The sequence below is a fragment of the Vulpes lagopus genome, chromosome 2 (genome assembly GCF_018345385.1).
Source record: "Vulpes lagopus strain Blue_001 chromosome 2, ASM1834538v1, whole genome shotgun sequence".
In the NCBI taxonomy this organism is placed as follows: Eukaryota; Metazoa; Chordata; class Mammalia; order Carnivora; family Canidae; genus Vulpes; species Vulpes lagopus.
This window is the reverse complement of record NC_054825.1, coordinates 31,489,564-31,513,034: the sequence shown is the minus strand read 5'-3', so window position 1 is coordinate 31,513,034 and position 23,471 is coordinate 31,489,564. Positions and strand designations below refer to the sequence as shown.

Below are 23,471 nucleotides of genomic sequence, written 5' to 3'. Positions count from 1 at the left end.
CATTGACCTGCCTCCTCCCAGCAGATTTCATGGCACTGACCCCTCCCAGGGACCAGCTCAGCCCACACAATACACTTGTTCCAAACACAAAAGTGCACTAACAACTGCATTTGGAAACATCAGAGCAGGCCAAATAGTTGGCAAAGGAGGATTCCCGCAAATGAAGAATGATGGTTACAGGCACTGGGCCATGCCTTGGCTGTGGTACACTCAACACACACACACACACACACACACACACACACACACACACACTGCAAAAGTGTGTAAAATATGAGCCAAAAAAACCCACCCCAAACAAAACCCAACAAAACAAACTCTCACCGACAACAACAAATGGCAAAGGCCCCATCTCATCAATGAAAGCGTAGCCAGAGACATCAGGATAATGCAGTGAGAAAATTCTTGTTTCAAGTTCAAGAACAGGGAATTGCTGGAAATGCCTCTGGCTGTGCCCACTCTCGGGAGCGTGTCTCAGCCCTCTCTGGGGGAACTTCAGTAACAGAGAGCTTCCTTCCCCTGAGCCCTTTGAGTCTACCACATTACTCTGGGGGAGTTTAGGGTTGCCAGATTTTGTAAACAAAAATACAGGAAGGCTAGTTAAATTTGAATTTCAGATAAACAGTGAATCATGCATTTTATCTGACAGTCCTACAGGGATACCCTTCTCAAGATTCAGTAGCACGCCACATGACCCAGGCATTTGAGTTCTGGTCTGATCTCAGCCACTAGCTGCCTGTGTGGATTTACTGAGTTGGTCCACACTCAAGGAGCGTGGTTTCCTGGTGAAGGTGTAGGATAAGTGACTCTAAGATCCCTGCCAGGCTGAGGAGGTCTATGATTCCATGTTGTCATTGAAATTCCTCCCACAGAGCCCTTTCTATTAGTTCAATTATAAAATACTGCCTGAAAGCATTCTTGTAAAAGATGTAGAACAATCCAGAAGTATACAAACCAAACCACCAAGCTGCTTCCATCTGTGCTTCCTTTCTCAGAGGTAACCAGCTTCAATTGTTTGATAAGCACCCTTGATGTGCCCTTTCTATGTATGTGGTGCTGAACAAGCACACATGTACATACATTTACAGGTAAGCGGGATCATTCCCTGACCCAACTCATGGGGATTCTGGTTCAGTAGTCTTCCAGGGATCTATATTCATAGAAATCTTCCCAACAGATACTGACGTCCAGCCAGGCTAGGAACCTCTGCTACCCAGAATGCAGCTCTCCATCTTCCTGACACACTCAATCATTACTACCTAGAAAGCCATGCCTCCTTCTGGCTGTTAGCATGCACTGTGTCTGCTCACATTAGGCAGGAAGCAGAAATCCAGGGCAGGCAGCCTCCACCTTGCCATCTGGTAACAAAACCCATTTGTCCTACAGCATATACACTCCTGGCCATGCTTGGTTTGTCTACCTAGACTGCAAACCAGCCGACTGATAATGGTGGTAACCTGGTACCCCTGCTCAGAGCCTACCATGGCTGCTTTCTTGAGCACACGGGGACATTCCTATCTGTTTGTACCTCTAGGAACTTAAATTCATGGTCCTGGGTGGCTCAGTGATTGAGTGTCTGCCTTTGGTTCAGGTCGTGATCCTGGTGTTCTAGGATAGTCCCACATTGGGCTCCCTGCAGGGATACTGCTTCTCCCTCTGTCTATGTCTCTGCCTCTCTCTCTGTGTCTCTCATAAGTAAATAAAATCTTTAAAAAAATTAAAAAAAAATAAACTCATGGTCCTCTGGACAGAAGGAGCTTATGTGTTATTCCCAGCTATGACCTGGCTGAGACCCTGTGGCCACACAGAGATTTCTATCTGCCAGGCTCCCTTGGGTCCAGCCAGACCCTCTGTCCCTATCTCTTCTGAGCTACCTGGACTCTGACTTGAAGTCAAGCTCCATCTGACCACAGAACTCCCCAGTTTAACTCTCCCGCTTTCCTCCTGTTTCCATTTTTAGCCTGTTGTCCCAACAGCAGCATTTCCAGGCCAGCAATTCACAGCACAACCAGTGTGGCTTTTCTGCCCATGTGAGGACACAGCAGGGACAAAGATCTCACTGAGGGCTTAGACTTGTCAACCCAGAAGCCTACCCTACTACTGCTCTAAAAATGAGGACAACCCACTATCAGCCAAAACCCTTCCATCTGGTTTCTTGTAAATCTGCATCTCTCTCTGGCTGCATCATGGTTGCTATTCCTGACCCAAATGAGTCCCTAGGTCCATTCCCAGGACACCGTGCCATTGGATCTCTATACATTCATCTTTTTGGGTCACCCATGGAAGATGGTTCTTCCAGTGACCAATCCTGAATGAACTGACCTTTTCTCCTTATGCAATCTACCCACTACCTCTCACTAAAAAGTTCAAGCTGTCTTTTCACATGAGCTCATGCACTATGCATCTCCCAGAAAGGGTACACGCTTATTGTAGAAAATTTAGAAAATATAGCTAAACCAGGAAAACTAGAATAAGATTTTTTTTAAGAAAGAGCGTGGAGGGTGTATGTGGGGGGGAGGAAAGGTACAGAGGGAGGGAAGAAGCCTGGTGCAGATTCCATGCCCAGTGCAGAACCCAATGCTTGATCTCACGACCCCAAGATCATGACCTAAGCCAAAATAAAGGCACCTAACCGACTGAACCACCCAGACACCCCTAGAATAAATTAAAAAAAAATACTCCATCATCCTGAAATAACCACTATGTATCATTTATTTACTTATTTATGCTGATAATTCTACTTGATATTTGTACTATAGATCACAAGGTGGTTTCTTCCAGTTGAATCCAAACTATACATGTTTTAAGTAATTTTGTTTTGAATAATTCTGGTCAGGATATTCACTGTTCACTTTGCCACACTCCCTACCACTCCTTCATTTATTATGCCAACCCCATCTTCCTCCTGTATGCCTATTTTCTGAGGGCATCTGAGTTTGCAAAGCCTGCAAAATATACATACAAATGTATGTTTATTAAAATGGAATTCAATTGCTTATTCTATTTTGTAACACCTGTTTGTGTAACAATGTACAGGAACATGTCTCTGTATCAATAAGTTGTCACCTCCAACTTTATTTGTGGTGGCTGGATACTTTTCCACTGGAAAGATGTATCCCAATTTTTTCAGCTAATCTCTACTGTTGAACATTTAAATTGTTTTCCATTTTTCCTGCTCCGGTGAACATCCCCATGGCTAGAACTTTGCACACTTCCTTAATTGGTTCCTTAGGATACATTCCAAGAGGCCAAATTGCTGGGTTGAAGGGCAGTCTCAGTCTAAAAGCTTTTAACATGTGTTGCCAAATGGAGTGTTCAGAGTTTTACAATGACACAGACCCTTGAGAGCTTCCTGTGACTGCTGTTAGGATGGGCCCTTCCACACATTAACAGCGTCACACAGAAAAGCCCATCACCCCTCTCCCAGGGCTTTCTAAAGTCAACTCACCCAACAGGGGGGCTTTTCTCCAGTAACCATCTCGGACCTCCACATAGTCATACCAGCATAGGCGGCTCTTAAACAAATCCATGGATGTGAAGTTCAGGACGATCTGTAAAGAGTTACTGAAAAGTGAGTTTTGGCAGCAGAGCCTGAGGAGGCTTGAAGATACATCTTGCATGCCCGTGTTCTCACATTACCTTTTAGCATACAGAGTGCTCAGACCACAGTAGGAGCGTCCTTGCAAAGACACGCTCACAGGAAACCTCATGACATTAAATAATAAACCTTAAGCAGGATGGGGAGTAAACAGAGGAGATGGGTCCTCTGGTTCTGTCTGGGGAATAACTTGAGCTTTTGAAGTCACTAGGTGGTTTATAGAAAACAGGATGCATTAAAAAGATGAACCAGGATGCACTGAGACTGGGGATTTAGAAGGAGGTAAGGGGTCAGTGAAGTTCAGAGATACGAGAAGATCTTATAACATCATCAATCATTCCAAGGGACCTGGGGTTAGCTGGAGTGCATCTGAGCACCACCGTGATCAATATCTCCTCGGCCATGACCTCACTCTTCTGAGATGCAGTATATCCAAGAGCCTTCCTATCTTTGGTCTGTTCATTCGTTCAATCACGCATTCATTCTTTCATTTATTCATCTCATCATTGTTAGTTGACCACCTACTATGTGCTCGTCTGTGTTGGCCAATTGAGATAGAAAGATTAGCAAGATAGGGTTCTTGCCTTTAGAGAGCTCAGGGAATATAGAAGCATCAGGTGAGTTAGAACACTCTTAAATAAATGCTGAAAAGGGAGGGATGGACAGAAAGGGAATCCTGAAGCCCCAAGGAAGGAGAAATCAGTGCTGCCCAGAAATACTGATGAAGGCTTCTCAGGCATTTAACCTAAGGGAAATAGGGGCTCAGGGGGGGCAGAGGCACGGGGCAAGAGGGTGTTTTGGTGAGAGGGACTCAGGGAAGGAGAGTTCGGGGAACTGTTTTGTCATACCAGTGCAGGTCATGCTGTGTGTCTGGAATGGGGAGGCAGGGGCCTGTAGAGGAGTGAAGGCTGGAGAGCTGGGGGTTCAGCTGCACTAGGTTTCAGTTCTTCTGGACAGCCTGAGGCCATTCAGTGGATGCTCCTTTCCACAAACAGTGGAGCAGGCTGGGTGGCCCTGTGGACTTGGCACACAGCTACTGTTCCCACCAACCTGCTACCCTTCCAGAGCAGAGTTCGGGCATTAGTTCACCCCTATCAAGCCCCACAATGTAAGGTGCCCACATGGTGTATGCATGCCCACCATGTCCCTGCTCCATTATTTCTCTGTTCTCTTCACTCACCAGGTCCCACTGAAGGCAGCCCTGCCTGGCCACTGCAGCCCTAACCCTGTCTGTGCCTTATCCCATTCGGGGTCCCTGCCCTGTACCAGTTCTTCTCTCTTCCCTGTCCTCTAGCCACTTTCTTTCATATTCAGACAGCCCCAGGTCCCTCTGTCTCTAGGCAAAGGCCCAGGCTGGAAGGCTGCGGGTCAAAGTTTCCGGTACCTTCCCAGCCAAATTGAAAGGACTGTTACTTGTTTGTCTCATTCTCCATGGCCCCTCTGCTTTGAACCTCCTCTCTCTGGGTTTCAGCACATCTGTTCTCTCCGCTGCTCTCTGGCCTCGACTGACTCCTGTCCTCTCTGCTCCCTGGTGACTGCGAGGGCACCTCAATGCAACTTTTCCCTTCCAGCTTCCTGTGCACAGGTGACCCCAGTTCCCGGGTACAACCCTTTGCTGTCATCTCTACTTCGCCCCTATTGTTTATCCCCGATGCTGATAGACTTCCTTCCTGTAAGATGACTGCATCCCCTGCTGCAAGCCAGTCTGGTCACCCCTTCAAGAGCCCTGTCTGCATCGTTCTTGCCAAGAGGATTCCTGAACTCCTCCCTGCCATGCCCTGGCCCCCTGTGCGCACTAAGGCTTCTAGATCAATTTTGCACTTACATCTCATGTTTACCAAACGCCTTCTATGTTCAGAAAACTTCAGTGGTTCCCCCTGCCCCCATCTCATAAACTCTCTGCTTACCTTTCAGAGCCTTCACCATCCATCTGATATGACCTTATTACTTAGCGAGCCCTGAGGTATCCATGCTAATGGAACCTTCCCCAAGCCCAGCTCCAGTGCCCTTTGCTCCTCCCTGAATCCTTCTCTGACTGCCCAAATGGACACGGCCTTTCCCTTCTGGGGGCTCCCCGCCTCCCTTTTATAGTGACTATAAATAATATAGCAGGTATTTTTAGAGTCAGGCAGATCTGGATTTCTCAGCTTTACCACTTACTAGCTCTCAGATCTTACTACCACTTACTTGCCACTTGGATCTTTAGTTCTCTTATCTTCAAAACAACATGCATACTTTTGAGTTATTGAAGGGACTGCATAAGAAACTGTATAGTGAGTGTGTAATGCTAGGTCTGACACATGATAGGCACTCAATAAATGCAGTTAAAAAAAAAAAAAAAAGGGATCCCTGGGTGGCGCAGCGGTTTGGCGCCTGCCTTTGGCCCAGGGCGCGATCCTGGGGACCCGGGATCGAGTCCCACGTCGGGCTCCCGGTGCATGGAGCCTGCTTCTCCCTCTGCCTGTGTCTCTGCCTCTCTTTCTCTCTCTCTGTGTGTGACTATCATAAATAAAAAAAAAAAAATCAAGCCTCGCTGAGTGTAAACTTAGTGAACCACAAACAGGACCCACTAAGCGCTCTTCATAGGCTGCCTGTCTTAATTAGCATTGAAGTGTCCACCCCTTCATTTGGGTTGATCGCACCCGATGTTCAGGTCTCAGGACAAGGAGGACCTTCTTCCACAAAGTCCTCTCTGATCTCCTACAAAATGAAGAGGCAGGACCAGAAAATAATAGGCCAGTTCACCTCCTATATTGTACAGTGTGTGTGTGTGTGTGTGTGTGTGTGTGTGTGTTTTCACTCTTCTTTCGAGCCATACCAGTGGTTCTCAACCCTGCCTGTGGATTAGTACCAACTCAAAACTGTAAAAAGTAATACTGGGCAAAGCAAATGCCCCTCCTTCAATGAAATCAGACTCCTTAGAGGTAAGGGGAGGACCTTAACTAAACTCTAAGTCTCTTGAAGACAGGGATTTTAAATTAGATTTATTTTGTATCTCCCACAGTGCTAGCATTCGGGCAAAAGGGCTCAGTAATATTTCCTGGCTGGTTGCAATAGAATTCTTAAGCTTTTCAAATTTTAGAAAGAAAATGTTATTACAACTTCTTTGGTAACACATTCATGATTGAAATGAATGGGATACTTATTCAGCTTAATTATTTTAAATATGTTAGGGAACCATAAAGACCATAGAGGAATAGGTGATAAACAAGAGGTGATCCTTGAATCAATCAAGTTTGCTAATTATAGCAGCTCTGCGGAAGGCTGGGTGAAGCAGAAATTGAAATAATTCCTATACAGGAATTTCAATGATAAATATTCTCTCTGCCCCTCAGCAATAATAATTAAAGCTTGATGAATCTTATGCAGTTCAAACATATCACACAGCCTCTACTATTTAAGGCAATTCAACAACTTGGGGATTTCTAGATCACCTCCTCTTCTGCTTCCTTTTTCTTGCCTCTCTCTCACTCATGCCTCCAGCAGGCACAGGGATAGCAGCACGTGCACTCAAGGAAGACAAGCCTGGAGTCTCTCAGGCTCAAGATGTCAACCACACTGTCATAAATGCTTAGAGTCAGAAGAAGAGTTGCATGTGGGTGTTGTGTGTGAGCACATGTATATGTGAGCATGTGTGTGAATGAATGTTCAAATGTTCATTAGTCTGATGACCTCTTTGTGAAATAATATAGGATGATGGCTAAGCATCCAGGTTCTCACCTGGGTTCAGATCCCAACTTTGCAACAAACTGAGTAGCCTTAAGCAAATGCATTTCCTTATCTGAACAAATGTGCTAATAGCACCTATCACATGAAGTTCTGAGGACTAAGAGATAATTCACATAATATGCTGAGAATAGTACTCAGGTCATAGAAAACATTTAAATGGACATTTTTAACAGTTATGAATTAGGAATACCTGAAGACTGGCTACAGGCACCCAAAAATCCATCACCTCCATGGCATCCCAGCTGTAGGTTTTTCCTTCGCCACTCATCCATTCACATGCCCATTCAACAAATACTTTTTGTGTGACTATGTGCCATGGCTGTGTTGGGTGCTGGAGACCTAGGGGTGAGTAGTCTCTGTCCTCAATGAGTTTAAGGTCTAAAAGGCAGACAACCAAATAAACCAGCAATCATGATATTCTGAGACAAGCTATGGCAGCTATAACTGTAGAGACTCTGACCCAAGGGATAGAGAGGGCATCTCAAAGACAGAAGCATCTGGAAGAACCCTTGGATTTGTAGGGAAGTGTGAAAAAAAAAAAAAACAAGTTTTAGGAGTGCAGAAGTCCCACATCCCAGTTCTATATTTTACTGTGAATTTGGGCAATTTTTTAAATGTCTGAGCCTCAAATTCTTACCCATATAATGGACATGAAGAAATATATCTTGCAGTAGGGTTGAGAACATACCACACTTGGACCAGGACAAAAGAAGCTATTGCCCTGGCTCAGCTCCAGAGGGAATCTGGAGGGAATCATGGTATCTTCAGACCCAAAGGATTGTGCCTCACTCAGAGTTTGCATAGCTCCTACCTTACTTCAGTTGCCCAGGACCCTGGAGTTCGTGTCCAAATGGCCCTGAGCCCACTTCCAGAGAATGCAGAGGTCTCTGCCCTGAATCCACCCTCCTGAGCATAGAGAGCACATATAATCAGTCCACTTCTACTGGAGAGACAGCCAAGCTATAGCTGTTTGCAAGGTAGGAATGCAGAGTGTTTTGGAGCATGGCTGGAGTATCACCATGGGTGCTCCTGAGATGAAACAGGGGGCTGAAAAGAGGAGGGGCCAGTTGTGGATTGAGGGGAGCTTTCCCTGCATCGCTTCCTTCCAGAGCAATACTCTGAGGTGTCAAGGAATTCTAAATTGGATCCTCACCTCCCAAGGCATTCTGATGGTGTATTTAACAAAGAAGAAGGATAGAGTCTGTTCTGTTTTAAAAACTGTGAGCCTAATTTATAATTCATGTGGACATCTTGCTTATTGGCCTCCATTTGTATGGGTGATGCTGGTTGAAGTCCAGAAATAAATAATGTTAAACAAGCTAGCACCTAGCACATAGTGGGTGCTCAAAGCTAATAGCTGTTTTTACTATTGTTAATAATAATGCAATCCCCAACTTGCCCAACTCAAAGAAAACTGTCATTTCCTGAGGTGGTTTCACACCTACCTTTTCCCCCGGAGTGACCGATATCCTCCAGACACAGTGGGAATAAGAAGGGTAGCCGTTTGGGAAACCAGGTGCAGAAAAGTTTCCTGCTGTGTCCTGCAGGGTCTCCCCACATGCTGCAGAAGCAAAACAACGACAATGGTTCCGGTATACACACTCCTCACCTAAGCACCTCCCTGCACCAGTCTGCTTAGCAGATGACACCCCTTGATCAGCCAAAGCCCTCGGAACGCATTGGCAAGAAGCGTGTCAGGTAGACTGACAATTGTTTTCTGGCTAATAAAAGTGAAAATAGGGTCTAGGCACCAAAATGTAATACCCAAGGGTTTCTTCTGAGGCTCTTAAAATGGCCTCGGGTATGGTGAACGAGTTTCCCAGCCTTGCTGGGCCTTAGTTTTCTTGCCTGTAAAATGGGCAGGAGCTGCCTGAGGGGTTAATGAAATGGATCCGCTCAGTGCTTGGCACACAGTGAGTGCTCCACACATAGCACCCATTATAATTATGACTAATAACATTAGTGGCAGAGAGCATATAAAAGTACAAGTAGATGAAGCAATGAGACAAAGAAAATACTTTGAAACTCACTTCATTAGAAACGCAATGGTTTGAAATCTTGCCTCTTCTTTCTCTGCAACCTACCTCTGAATGAGCTACCAAATAAAGTCAAGAAAACACAAAAATGACCAGAGGTGTGGGAAGCTGGAATACTCTACAGTAGGCTATTCTGCCCTTGAACGTTTGAGGGTTGCCTGGTCATAAGTCTAGGGTCCTTACGTATGTGACAAATATTTTCACTAATTTGTCCTTAAAGAAAAAAAAAAAGTAGCCGTATGTGTAAGCTTGGGAGGTGCAGGTTCCTTACTTCCTGATGCCCAGGGACTCGGACCCCAAAGACAAAGACACTGGTTTGCTGAATGCCCTTCCTCCCGGGGGGGGGGTCACCCACAAAGTGTGGGAAACAAGCATCCTTACCCATATCTCCCTACATGCAATTCAACCTCCACTCAGCAACTACTCTGCTTTCAGTTACTGCTTGAAATTACTGGAAGCTGCAGTCTCGGAACTGCAGGAAAGGAATAGCTGGAGAGTGGTCCGTCATCAGCCTCAGGAAATCCTGGATGCTAGGGCTTCAATATCATGTTACTGAACAACTGCCAGGCATCATGAGGATTATGCCCAGCAGTCAACACCCCCAAGGGTTCCACGGAAATTATTTTAGAATAATCATCAACATTCTGCAAGAATAGATACATTACTATATGGCTCCATGGTATTTACCAGCTGCCTCCAATCCTTTTGGGAAGAGGCATATACATTATAACTAAATAAATACTGGCATTTCCCTGAGAATGCTATAAGGTTTCTCTTTCAATTCAGCGAGGTTATATGATATGTGTGTCCTGCATTTCAGCCCTAATACGCCCCCACATGACTAATAGCTGGATGGACATACTGCTCAGAGTTTTGTGATGAACCAAACCCCATCTGGTCCTTTGCGTGCCCTGTGATCCCACTAAGAAGGCCCCTATTTTAAATATACTGTCTCATGATCAAACTGTGTGTCTGGTCTGGGGTTTGGAAAACATTACTGGACCTGTGGGCAATGAATTTCCTTCTTCCTTCCCAAACCACTGAATTGCATTCTCTCTCATCAGTGGTAAACTCTGGCTGCTGTAACCAATGCTTTGCTCTGAAGCTCAACAGCTTACAGGGGCCAATGTGAGCTCACTCCCACGGCAGCAGGTTGCAGGGGAGGTGATGCTGAAGCCAAGGGGATGGAAGGCAAAGAGGGCACATTCAAGGGGAAGAGGCTTGTGGGTGGGCAGAGAAGCAGACATCTCCTCAGACCCCAGTGTACTGTCCGGTCTTCAATGGCTGATTTCTAGCCAATGGCCAGCATCTTGGATGGCTAGGAAAGCCCCAAGACTATAGAAACAACCTCATTTACACACTGAGGATTGCTGACTCCCACCCTTCTACAAACACTCTCCTTCATTCACCATCTTTCTGCAAAACCCTTGGGTTTTGTTTTGCCAAACCCACATCTCCTACTCCCATAAGAAGGGGAGGTGCTTTTACAGTTACAAGGTACACACTGCATCAGGCCCCTATTCACTGTTGTCCCACTATGCCTTCTTCTTCTTCAGAATATCAGGGCTTTGCCAGAAAATTCTGAAGATTCCCACAAATTAAGCTGTGAGCTCCAAGACCTATTCTTCATGTCACTACTGGCAATTACCTCACCATTTGGGCCTCCTACACTGTCTAAAGCCTCCTTAGAGCCGCACGCCAGAAATTTCAGCAGCCTCTACAGGTTCCCCAACCTGCCTTCCCAGCAAAAGGGAAAGTCTGCAAAGGGTGGCTGAGTCACACTCTGTGGGTGCTCCAGAGGCCCCAGGACTCCCCAGGGTCAGTTACCTGGGCATTTGTACAGCTTCCTGGCTTGAGCTATGTCTCCCTGACTGAGCCGCACACGCTGGCCAATGGTTGGCCTGATGCCATTGTCGTCTCGACGGGGGAGGATGGTGTCTAAGAAAACTCCTCTACAGGAAGAAAAGAGAGAGAGAAAGGAGAAAGAAAAGTCAAGGCCATCTGGTTGGCCGCGCTGGGATTTACAGTCTTCATTTCCTTGCACGTAATCCCATCCATATCCCTAGCCCCTGTCGCTCCGCAGACCCGTGTGACAGAAGAGACTTGCTTTACTTGTCCTGGCATCTGGGCATTCCACTTCATGAGCTGCCTCCTCACTTCCAAGGGGGAAAATGACTCTTGTGAGTTTGCCAATCTGCCCTTACCTGCTGGCCTGGCGGCTCCTTGCTGCTGTGCATGGAGCATTTCCACAAAGCCCCTGACAAGTCCAGGTCCCCGGGCCCGCCACACCGGGCAACTGTGGGAAGCACCATTCAGAGAGACTAAGGTGTACGTGGAGGCCCTTGGAGTTGTGCAATGGGCACTACTGAGCAAGGGTATGCCTTGGAGAGGCTCCAGAGAGGCCTGGGAGGCAGCATAGTGTGAGGCTCTCAAGGGCTGGTGAGTAAGTGCTGGTGGATGGGTTGTCAAATAGTGGGAATCGGGGTTTGGGGGGGGGCTTTCTGGCAATGGGGATGATCAGATGGAAAGTGAGAAGACTGCAGAGAACAAAAGGTGGCTGAGAGAGCCCTGGTCTAGAGATTTCTATGAATAGCCTGGTTCTGCCACCTGGGTGAGCTCAGACAAGCCCCTTTTTCTCTCTGAGCCTCAGTTTACTTATCTAACAATAAGAGAGTGGCCTAGACAGGCATTGCAGTCTCTGATCATCACCTGGATCCCCAGGCCTCTAGCTCACTGGCTTCTGGCTTCCTCTCCAGCCACTTCTGACACCTCCACCCCAGTTGGTATCTTAAGCAACACAGAACTTCTGCTAGCCCTAACCATGCCCTTACAGGCCGTCCTCTGCTGAGGCTCCCTCAGCATCTTCTTGTCCACTAGCAAACTCCTGTTCATTCTCCCAAATCCCATCAGATGGTTTCCCCTCTTAAAAGTTTTCTTGAGCCCTTTTTACCCCTCCCATCTTGAGTTATTCATTCCCTTCTCTGGGCTACCTCTGGGCCTTATTTGTCTAGTCTCTTCTTCTCACACTCCATTGTCTTTTTTGAAGAATGAAGGTATTTGTCTTCTCTGCTAAATAGTAAGTTCCTCAAGCAGAGAGATTGAGACCTTCATCTCTATGCCTTCAGACACTGGAGCATAACAGGTCAAGAAATGCTTTTTGAATTAAATTATGCAACCAAGGTAGGGGAGTATCTTCAAAATATCTTGGAAAGTAACGTATACTCAAAGGAAATGTGAAAATGCATGTTACCTGTGTATTAGCTGTACCATCCTTTCTCCTCTTTCTCTCTCTAACTTTTCCTTTCCCCTAAATTCTATAATACCTTGGAAAACATATTATCCTTATTTCTTGCTGGTTACATGTTTTATTATCTTTCTGGTTTTGCATATACTTTTTCCAAATCAGACTTCAAGCTCACTTTTGTTCCAACATAAGCGTGCAGCAGCCTAGATCACCTGCCAATTTCCTTTGAAGCATCTCTATTCTCAAACTTTAGCCACCTGGCCTGACTTCCTCTAATTCCTATTGCCTCATCTCTGGGTCCAGAGGTGGAAACTTTAGTGGAATCCTTGACTTCCCTGCTAACTTTGGCAAGTTTTAAACTACAAGTAATGACTCTCCATAAAATTCTAAATTCAATCACCTACTAAATCTAAAAAGAAACACCTCTGCCCTAACATAAAATGTGTCCATTTGTAATTATTTTGATTCCCCCAAGGAAAGAAATTTTGCTGCACAAAATGTAAAGCTCACCACAATCTCTTAGCAACCCAGGCCTGCTGACCCTGCTGAAGACCACAGCATACAGGTGTCTCTGCCAAGGGCATGCCATGTGGAGAACGTGTGCCCCCACTGAGTGTTCTCAGGACCTTCCTGTGTGCCAGGCCCAGGCCTGGGCACTTCACATGCACCATCTCATTTAGTCCTTGTAACACCCTAGGCCAGTGCCATTCTTATTAGGGTTTCCTCTCCACAGGCCAGAAAAAGCCTGCAGAGCTTAAGTGACTTTCCCAGAGTACAGAGCTAATAATAGAGTGTCAGCCCTGGAATCTAGGCAGCCCATCTCCCGCATCCTCCTTCCAGGCAGTGTTTTCCACTGCCCAAGAAACAGTTGCCTTTGATGTGTGCTAGATAAATGACAGAGTCAGGAACGTGGGAGACTTCAAAAACTGAAACAACAGGAACAACATTAGTCCACACTCGGACTGTGTTTTGAGGCTGGAACTCCCTCTCCAACCTGTCCCTGAGCTCCCAGCAAGGCGGTGGGCTCTGGAAGATGTTTATTACAAGAGGCGTCCCTTGCGTGAACTGCTGCAGTGACATCCCTCTTCTGTAGGACAACTTTTAGCCCTGACATTCTGCTAACCTAAGAAAGAGTTTGGCAGATGCTTTAGGGAATAAAGCTGTCAGCTCTGAGCTCTCCAAGCAGAGATGCCCCTGTACCACAGAACTGTCTCCTCAGCTCCTGGACCCTTGCCCAATGGAACCTGCAAAGACATCACTCCCCAACAGCCCAGGTCGAACCAAGGGGGAGGAGGGAAGGACTACAATAAACTAGAAAATGAAGTTGGAAGGAGACAGACCAATTGTAAACACACAGGAAGATTGGGTTTCCCATCAGCAGGAAGAGCATTTGCCTCCAGATGAGCAAATGTTTGTTCTATAGGTCATTTTCTGCTCTTTTACAGACTCAAAGATAATGTGCAGGCTAGCTCCAGGGGATATGTGGCCAGGAGTAATGACATGGAGTTAGGCAGTGCAAAACTTGACAAAAAGTGGGCCAGGAAAGACCATCAGTAAGGATGGCATTGGCAAACGTCCCACTGAACAAAGTAGTTTCCTGAAAATCCATACAGAAAACTGGCAGGAAGGACAATGAAGGCAAATCTACTTGCCACAAAATAGATTTGCCAAAATCGTTCCAAAACCTGGGGCAAGGGCAGGTAAGTAGCCATGGCAAGATTTTAAATGATGAATTGCGCCTCCTACTGTCCATATTCTTGTCCTTGCACCTTGCTCTGGCCAATGGAATGTGGCGCAAGCAATGTCCTGCAAGTTCCAGAGACTGGGTCTTCAGAGTCTTGTAGCCTCTCAGCTTGTCAGTCTCAGCTTGTCCTGTAAGGACTCTGAGTCCCAATGTAGTGAAGAGTCCAGTATAGCCCACAAGAGGCTGAGAAGCCCCAGGGAAGAGAACCGAGGGGCCCCAGTGGACAGGTAGCACGACAATCAGACGTGGCACTGGCCATCCCGGACTTCTCAGCCCAGGCGTGGTGCCAAATGACTAATGCTGTGGAAATGATCCCAGGCAAAACCAGAAAATAAGCCAGAATGACCTACAGTGTCACACACAAAAAAACAAGTTTTCGTTGGGAGCCATTAGTTTTGGTGTAGACTGTTGTGTAGCACTAATGACATCATGGTGGCAGAAGAAGTCCACCTCCCTTCAAGGCCTTCAGGTGAGCTGCTGTGCTCCTACCTGGCTGCCCATCACACTCATTTGCTGCCCCCTTGCCAATCTCCCTCTGAGGGATTTGGGGTACTCTTGATGAGGAGCTATTGTTTCAGGGAAGCCCATGAACCAAAACTCTAAAACAAAAAGTAAAATCTTGGGGCACCTGGGTGGCTCAGTTAAGTGTCTGACCCTTGAGCTCAGCTCAGGCCTTGATCTTGGGGTTGTGAGTTCAAGTTCCATGCTGGGTTCCACTTAAAAAACAAACAAACAAAAACAAGAAAAGAAATGCTGGTGTCCGAAGACACTGTCTGCACTCCTGCCCTGGCCTCTGTTTTCAGAGCTTTTCAGAGTAGTTGGCACATGGCAGGCACCAGGGAGGCAGTGCAGTTCCTTCAGCCCATTGGAAGTAATGTATCCCCAACACCCCTGCACAGGAGACACCTGTAGATTCTCCTTATAAAGTGACCACCGCATATGTGGGTATGTGGACAGAAATGCAATGAGGATAATGGAAATTTCTTCCCTCACTTAGCCCCCCGCATTGCAGATTTCCCTGTCTCCTCTGATTCATTCATTGATTTATCCATTAAAGAAACATTTATTGGACACCTACTCTGTGCCCTGAGGCACCATGGTAGGTGCTAGAGACTAGAAGAGGATGCCCTCAGAGATCTGAGGCTGGGAGAGGGAGATGTAACAGAAAAATAGGAGTAGATGAATTTATAATAATAATTAACAGATAATTATAAAGCAATATGAAGAGTCATGACAGCTATGGAAATAAGACCCAAGGTACAACTTTCTCACTTGGGGCAACTTGACAGTGGTTCTCTACAAAATCAATATTATGTCTCTACTTTGCAGCCTGCAACCCCGGGGCTGAGATGGTGTGACTACATATTTCCTACACCATTTCCCAAACCCACAAGTCAGCCCAGGCCCCACACCCAAGCATCTGGCTCTGACCTTGGCAGGGTAGGCTCTCATCCTGGCCCCCCTTGTTTCTTGAGACCCCCAGAATAGGTCCTTCAAAGTTCTGTTTCCCACTATGGAAGAAGCCTCGAATGTCCACATGGCAATGAAGGTGACCCTGTCAGTGCCTCACCCATCCGCACCAGATTAAGAAATTACAACAGGAAATGTTCAAGCTGGAAGGGGCTCAGAGAACATCTAGTCCAACCTCTCATCAGGAAACTGATGCCCAGGGAGGTGGAGATTTGACCCAGCACAAAGCTATCCCTGACTACTGTCTATACTTCCCTCAAAAGCACAGTGTGCCAGTGTTAGGACTGGATCCCAGTCTTGGGAATTGACTCTCAATTCAGTGGTCTCTTCATTACATGGTGCCCCTTGTATTCTCTGATAAAGAGCCAGAAGAAGAGTAATGAGAACAGGGTCAGTCAGTCTCATGCCAGTCGTTCAAAGATACTGACTTTGACAAAACTCCACACATTAGAGCTCTAGAGAGATCCCACCTGGGTGCATGCAGGATGGAGATCACAGCTCAGTCATCTGTGCAGCCAGAGGGACAGTACCCCACTCCCCCCGAAACTGAGAATTTGGGATGTTGAGGTCTGGAGATCTCTCCCACAGTTCTGTGACCTCATCAACAGCATGCTTCCAGCAGCCCTACCCAAGAGCCAATGAGCCCTGGGCACACAGATCCCCATTCACTCCCAAGAGCTGTGTGTTTCCTGAAAGAATGGTTTCCTTTGATCTTTATGAACAGAGAGACCCATGAAATGGATTGCTTTCCTCTTTGCTATAACTGCTAAGAAGCACACAGCAGGATTTACTGCCAATCCCACCAAAGCATACATGACTTTATGGCATGTATTCTGAGTAGTCAGTTGGTTCCAAGCTTCAACATAGCTCTCTACCCTTACTCTCCCCTCTCCCATCCTTAAGCTCCCTCATTTGTTTCCTATTTGTCCTGTGTATATACTAGGAACCACTTCAAACCTTTTTTTGAATGATTAAATAGATAAAAAGCCAACAAACTAGTTTTAAGAGGAAACTGAGAAAAAGGAGCCAAGGGAGAAAATATTTACCCTGTGTCTCCTTTAACTCCAGGGTGGAAAGACCTACACAACTGGGACTAGGGGGAGAAAACTTCTTGAAACAAAACATTCATCTGGTCTAGAAGGGCTATATTGGAAATACTTAAAACCCAGTCCAGCATAGCAATAACTCATCAAAACAGGTCCTGACGAGGCCGGATGTAAATCACCAGTCTGACCAGACTCAGGTGCACCAGCTACCATCGAGCATGACCAGCAGGCAAGGAAACCTGGATCATTGTTCTCACTCCAACCCCAGCTACCTATGTGCCCTCGAGCTGGCTACAGCCTCATTTTCTTCACCTCGAAAATAAACCCATGATTTATAAGCCTCCCAGCCCTCATATGGTCTAGCTTCCAATAAACCATACCTCTTCAAGAGAACTGGTAAGTGCCACTAGGCTCACATCAAGGACGTGCTTTGGAAGACTCCCCCACCCACTGGAAATTTTACACAGAGCCCCTAAGTTATTATCCTGGCCAACCTCTCGATAATTTCCCCTTTCCAGTTTGTTGCTTGTGACATTAGGGTGTGATGGAACACCGGCTTCACAATGGGATTCAATCTCATTAGCGGGAGCCTGATTAGATTATATTTCACTGCAGCCCAGAGGCCACTGTTATTTCAAGGACAGACAGGCCAACTGTGCGAGGAGCGTGCAGAGACCCACTCTCCGCAGACCTCCAGGAATCTGACCCAAGCCTGCGGCAGGCACAGTGACACACACATGAGGCAGAAGCATAGATTCCAACCTGGAGAAAGTGTTCCGGGCGTAGTGCATGATGCTGTCGAAGTCGTAGATCTCTCCCAGAGAGCTCACTTCCCCAGCTTCCATTTTTAAGAAATTATACTCCTGACCTGTGACACAACACTCTGTTAAGGCCTTTGAATACCAAGGCAGGTACCTGAAAGGAGGCAGAGGGGGAGAAGGAGGGGCCCATAGCAACTTGAGAGCTTGGTCAGCCCAATCAAATAACAGGGCATTGTGGGCATTCTCATTGTTTCCAGCAGACTGGAAATTCGAAACTTCCAACAGCCCTACATTCTCCCAACCCCACCATTTGACCCTTCCCCAAGTGCCACTCGAAACTCTTGTACTAAGTTTGTAGACAGGTTCGTTTTTGATCCGACTGCTCAGAGACTTAAAAAAAAATCAGTAAATAAATCTCTGATCTGGCTACTGAAAGAGCAAAAGAAAAATCAAACAGTTAAGTTCAATCCCAAAGAGTTCACAATTCAGAACCTCGAAAATATTTTAAGGCAACCATATTATTCAACCAGCTACTTTCATGTTCAATATGAACTGCTATATAAAATCATTTAACATGGGAAGGTTTGTTTTTTTTTAATCTAGACACTCTATCTGCCTTGGGCCAGAACGTTTCTAGGCAGAAATACTGCTCTGACATGTACTCGTGTCCTAACTGTATTTCAGTTTCAAAAAAGATGTGCTACTGAAAAGTCAGCAAAAGTGACTCTTATAAAGCAACCAAGAGAACTCTTTTTTTTTTTTTTTGGCTTCTCAGCTTTGATGCTGCAACAGTGTTCTGGTCCATTCTGTTCCTGTTAGGAAATAGAGTTGGGTTTCATTGTCCTTTACAACATGAAACGTCATTTAGTTTCTGCCATAACCTACAAGCTATAGCAAGAAGACTTCCCAGGAAAGACCACAGATGACAGTGACAGTGCTGGTGACAAATGCATGCACAATAGGGTCGCTGCCTCCCTACTTAACAAATGAGCATGGTCGGCTCCCTGAAACCCCTCTCCTTCACACCTGCCTGACCCGGGAATGCCATCTTGCTGGCCAGTAGCTTCCAGACTCCATACTGGCTCCTTACCTGGTTGGATGTTTTCTCTGATGATGGTGACATGCTGGTCTCTGTCTGGCCGGGTGTGTTCATGCCAGAACCCAACTACATGGCCCAATTCATGTGCCACAATGCCAAACTTGTCACAGTTTTTCCCAATGGATATGGCCTGTGGGCCTCCTCCTCGGCGCCCAACATAGGAACAACAGCTGGATGGTTGCAGAAATACCCAGATCAGCAGGTCAGAGAATAGGGAGAGTCTAATACCCTCCCCAATATATGTGTGCATGCATGTACATACATACATGTATATACACATGTACACACACATACATGTGTACATCTAAAAGAAACACAGACTTTCAGAGCTAAAAGCACTTTCCTTGTCCAAATTCCCTCCCAATACAGAAATTCCCTCCAAAAATGGTTCACCTTTCTGGTGGTCATGGATCCACTTGAGAACCTAAAGAAAGATAAGGGCTAGAGTCCTGGAATAAAGCCCATACCCTTCATGACCTCTGCACCCCCAAGTCTCTGTTGGATCATCTCTGATGACAAGGAAAAAAGATAATGAAAGGAGTCAGCTGAGTAAAGCATGAGGCTTGGTTCCCTTATTGGAGGAGGTTTAGAAATGATTCCCCTTCTGGGCACAATTATTTTTTCGAATAACATTTATTCCTAACATATTATTCTATATTATTCCTAATAGAGAAAGGTAAAAGAAAGGATATTAAAATGGCCCACAATCCCACCACCTCCAACACCCAGATAACCTCTATCAAACATTTAAAAACATACATGATCAAGGGTGCCTGGGTGGCTCAGTTGGTTAAGTGTCCAACTCTTGGCTGTGGCTCAGGTCGTGATCTCAGGGTCATGAGATCCAGCCCCGAGTTGGACTCTGCACTCAGTATGGAGTCTGCTTGAGATTTTCTCTCTCCCTCTGCCCATCCCCTCCTTCAAATAAATAAATAAGTCTTTTTAAAAATACATGTTCAAATATTGAATATTAAGTCTTTCATCCCTTTTAATCTCTTCATCCAAAGACAACCATTGTTAAGTGTCTTGAGCATCCTTCAGAAAAATTAGATATACATATTTTTAAATTACAAAATGCACTATATACCTTGTCCTTCATTTTTATCTTTCTACTTCCTTAATTTAGAGATCTTTTTATAACAGCACTTATAGACCTCCTTCATTCTTTCCAAAGTAACATAGTACTAAATTTTAATTAATCAGCCTTTTATTAGTGTACATTTATGCTAATTCTAATTTTTACTATTTAAACAAAGCCTCATGGGAGAGGAAGAGAAATAACAAGAAAAACAAAGAAATGGTTGGATTCTTGTTCGTGGCAGGGTAAATACATAGCATTGGGATTGATAGATAAAAGGGTATATGCATTTGAGCTTTCCATAGGTGCTACCACATTTGCTCCCCAAATGTGTCTACTTTTATGCCCACTAATAATATATTAAAAAGCCCTATTTCCCCACAACCTGGCCAACACTGGTTTTATCAAGTTCTTTTTGTTAACTGGATAGGTGAAAAATGGTATTTCACTGTATTGAGGTTGGATAGTTTTCCATGTTTTATATGACATTTATATTTTTCTTTCTTATGAACTATGTGACCACATCTTCTCTCTATATTCTTTTGGCTTGTCTAACTTTTTACTATTGATATGTAAGAACTCTGTGAATTAAGAAAATGAGTATTTCTGACTATCAAATATATTGAAAATATTTTTTACACGTTAGTTCTCATTTGTTTTTTTTTTTGTTTAAGTGTTGTTTAAGTTTTGTTTTCACCAGATAGAACTTTAAAATTTCAAGGTATGTAATGTCTTCATTTTCTTATATCCTGCTCAGAAAGGCCATCTCTATGACAAGATTATAAGTAAAATCTATAATTTGACTTTCACTCTAATATTTTTTAAATTTCTTTTTTCTTTTCTTTTCTTTCTCCTTTTAAAAATGTTTACATCTTTGATCCAGCTACAATCATTTGGATGTAAGAAATGAGGAAGGAGCCCAGCTTTATGTTTTTCACAACAAGCCATCTATCCCAGGATTAAAATATCCCAAATGACTAATCCAGCTTTCTCTCACTCATTTAAAATGCTAGCTAAATTTGTGTATAGCCATATTCATTTTTAAACTCTTTTGTTCTGCTCCAAATGGTCTTAATTATTATCATCTTCACTTGCATTTTAAACCCTAGATGTTTGAAAAGACCATCCGACCTCTTCCCAAAATCCCCACCCTTCTTCTGTCCCTCTATCCCTGTGCTCTCTGTCTCTGTCTCTCTTTTTCTCTCTCTCTCTACCTCTGTCTCTCTCTCTCTCTCTCTCTCCTTCTCTCTTGTTTTTTTCTATATGGTCATTTCTCCAGATAAACTCTAGTAGCATTTGTTTAAGTTCTAAAAACACAAACACATATACTCACATATACATAAACATAGATGTTTGAATCAGAATGGCATGCATTTATAGGGTATTTTAGGGAGTTCTGACATCTTTACTATGTTCAGTATCCCCATACCAGGAAAGTGGTATGCATTTCCATTCTTACTTTCTTTTCTTCAAGTTTCCTTAGAATTTTAGCATTTTCTTCCTAGAGGTCTGGCATATATTTGTATTTTTCTTAGGTTTATTCTCAGATATATTATTTATTATGTTTCTAATAAAGTAATATTTTTCCCATTATAAAAGTGAATCAAAGTATTTCATCATAAGGAAAAGTAATTGTTTATTACATTTATAATCCGTCACCTTAACAGGGTCTCCTTTTGTTTCTATTAGTTTCTCAATTGCTTTTCCAAGTTTTTAGACACGTGTCACATTAACTTCAAACAATGCAAACATTGCCTTGTTCCTGCCAATACTTACCGTGTGTGTTTCCTTCTCTTATCTAATTATATTAGCTAGCATTTCCCAAAACATGTAAAATTATTATGGTGATCATGAACATCTTCAACTTGTTCCTAAGTCTAACAGGAATGTTTCTAGAATTATCATTATTGAATCTGATGTGGGCTGTTGGGATACACACACAAACACACACACACACACACACACACACACACACAGCTTTAGCTATATATCTCTTTAACTTAAAATTGTGGGGCTTTTATTGCCTACATCTTGTAATATTAATCCTGATTTCTTTATGACCTAATAGTTGTACAAACAAAAAATGGAGCTTTTAACTTACTAGGTAATGCAGGGTGTTTATTCTACTTTTTGTTATGATGTCCAGTCTCATTGCTTTGTAATCAGAGAATATGTTGTTAATGTTATTTCTGCCTTTGAGAATCCGTTGAGGTGTTCGTCATGCTTAACAGATGGACAATTCTATAAATGTTCAATACACACTTAAAAGCTGTGTTATCATATTGCAGAATAGGATCCAGAGGATCAACTCTATTAATTATATTTTTTCAATCCTCTACAAATCTCTATTTATTTTTTGGCCAATTTGCCATTGCTTTACTTAGGCTGACAGAAATGAAATAAAGACGCTTGCTGCTGATGTTTCTGTCGATTTCCCCTTGAATTCCCTGGGGCTGGTTTTATGACTACGCCGTTTGGTGCATAAAGATTTATGAGGGTCATATTCTCACTGTAGCTTGTACTTTTTCTCATTATAAAGCATCTCACCTTTTTAAAAACTCTTTCTGACTTTAAAAACAAAACAATACAGGAACGAAACTAAAAATGCCTTGTCCATAGCTAAAATTATGATCCCAACATTCTTTTTGTTAGCATTTGCCTATGTGCCTTCTTTCCTTTTACATGAAACCTTCGTGGGTCATATCCTTCAGTAGTCATTTCATGCACACACCATGTAGCTGGGGTGAAGTATCTGAACCAGTATGGGAAACTTTTTCTTTCAGTATGAGAGTACATCACACTTACATTTACTGGCATAACAGGTAAGTTTAGTCACAATCCAGGCATCTTATGCTTTGTTATGTTTTCTGGAGGAAGTCTGTAAGCCCATGAAATCCATAAAATTACATGCAGAATTTTGCATAAATCTTTATCTGTCATGAGGAAGCCCAGAGCTTTGTCAGATTCTCAGTAGGATTGCTGACCTCCAATTGGTTCAGAACCACTTCTCCATATGAAACACCCTCAATTCCTTCAACCACTCTCATGACAGGAGACTCAGACCCGTTGTCTTCCTAGAGTCTTCTTTCTGACCCACCTACTTCATCCTTGGATTATGAGTTTATTGAGGGCAAGGGGAGTTTCTGACAACTCCTAGGCTGCTATTTATGACCGCTCCTTGGAAATATTTCGTTTTCCAGAGAAAATTCAACACTCATGAGCCATCAGATGTGTCTGGCTCTGATTCTGCTGAGATGACCTTGCTTTTGCTTACTTACCCACAAGTCCTATAACTGAACACAATAAAGCTCTCTTCATCAGTCCTTTCTATGAAGGTCACACAGGTGTGTTTCTCCCAATGTCTCATGGCCTGCTTAAAAATGGCCCTCTGGCTTCCTGAAATGACAGAGTAAGTCTCATCACTGCACTGATAGATCCATGCCTCCTTCAGAGGCCGTAAGGCATGGTGACTTACAACAACGCTTGTTCCAATGAGCAAAAGAGCTTTTTGGATGACCCAGAATAGAAATGCACTAGGAATAAGAATTTCCCTTGCTAAGAATATAACTTTCCTGAATTACTAAAACTCAGAGAGTAAGAGTTTATGAATGGAAAAGAGGGTAAAAATAGATTTTCAGGATATCCCAGGCTCTCCAGTGTTTCCTT

At 44.3% G+C, this 23,471-nt stretch overlaps 1 protein-coding gene across 1 annotated transcript in view; it reads right to left on the bottom strand.

Moving 5' to 3' along the window:
• Positions 1–23,471, bottom strand: part of TLL2 (tolloid like 2) — a 122,172-nt gene that overhangs the window by 30,924 nt on the left and 67,777 nt on the right. Inside the window, exons 5-10 of the mRNA XM_041732545.1 lie at positions 23,084–23,201; positions 18,719–18,897; positions 17,630–17,735; positions 11,191–11,315; positions 8,773–8,888; positions 3,449–3,551 (exon numbers count right to left, since the gene is read on the bottom strand). Coding sequence (XP_041588479.1) covers positions 3,449–3,551; positions 8,773–8,888; positions 11,191–11,315; positions 17,630–17,735; positions 18,719–18,897; positions 23,084–23,201 — 747 coding nt within the window. The remainder of the gene's footprint in view (positions 1–3,448; positions 3,552–8,772; positions 8,889–11,190; positions 11,316–17,629; positions 17,736–18,718; positions 18,898–23,083; positions 23,202–23,471) is intronic.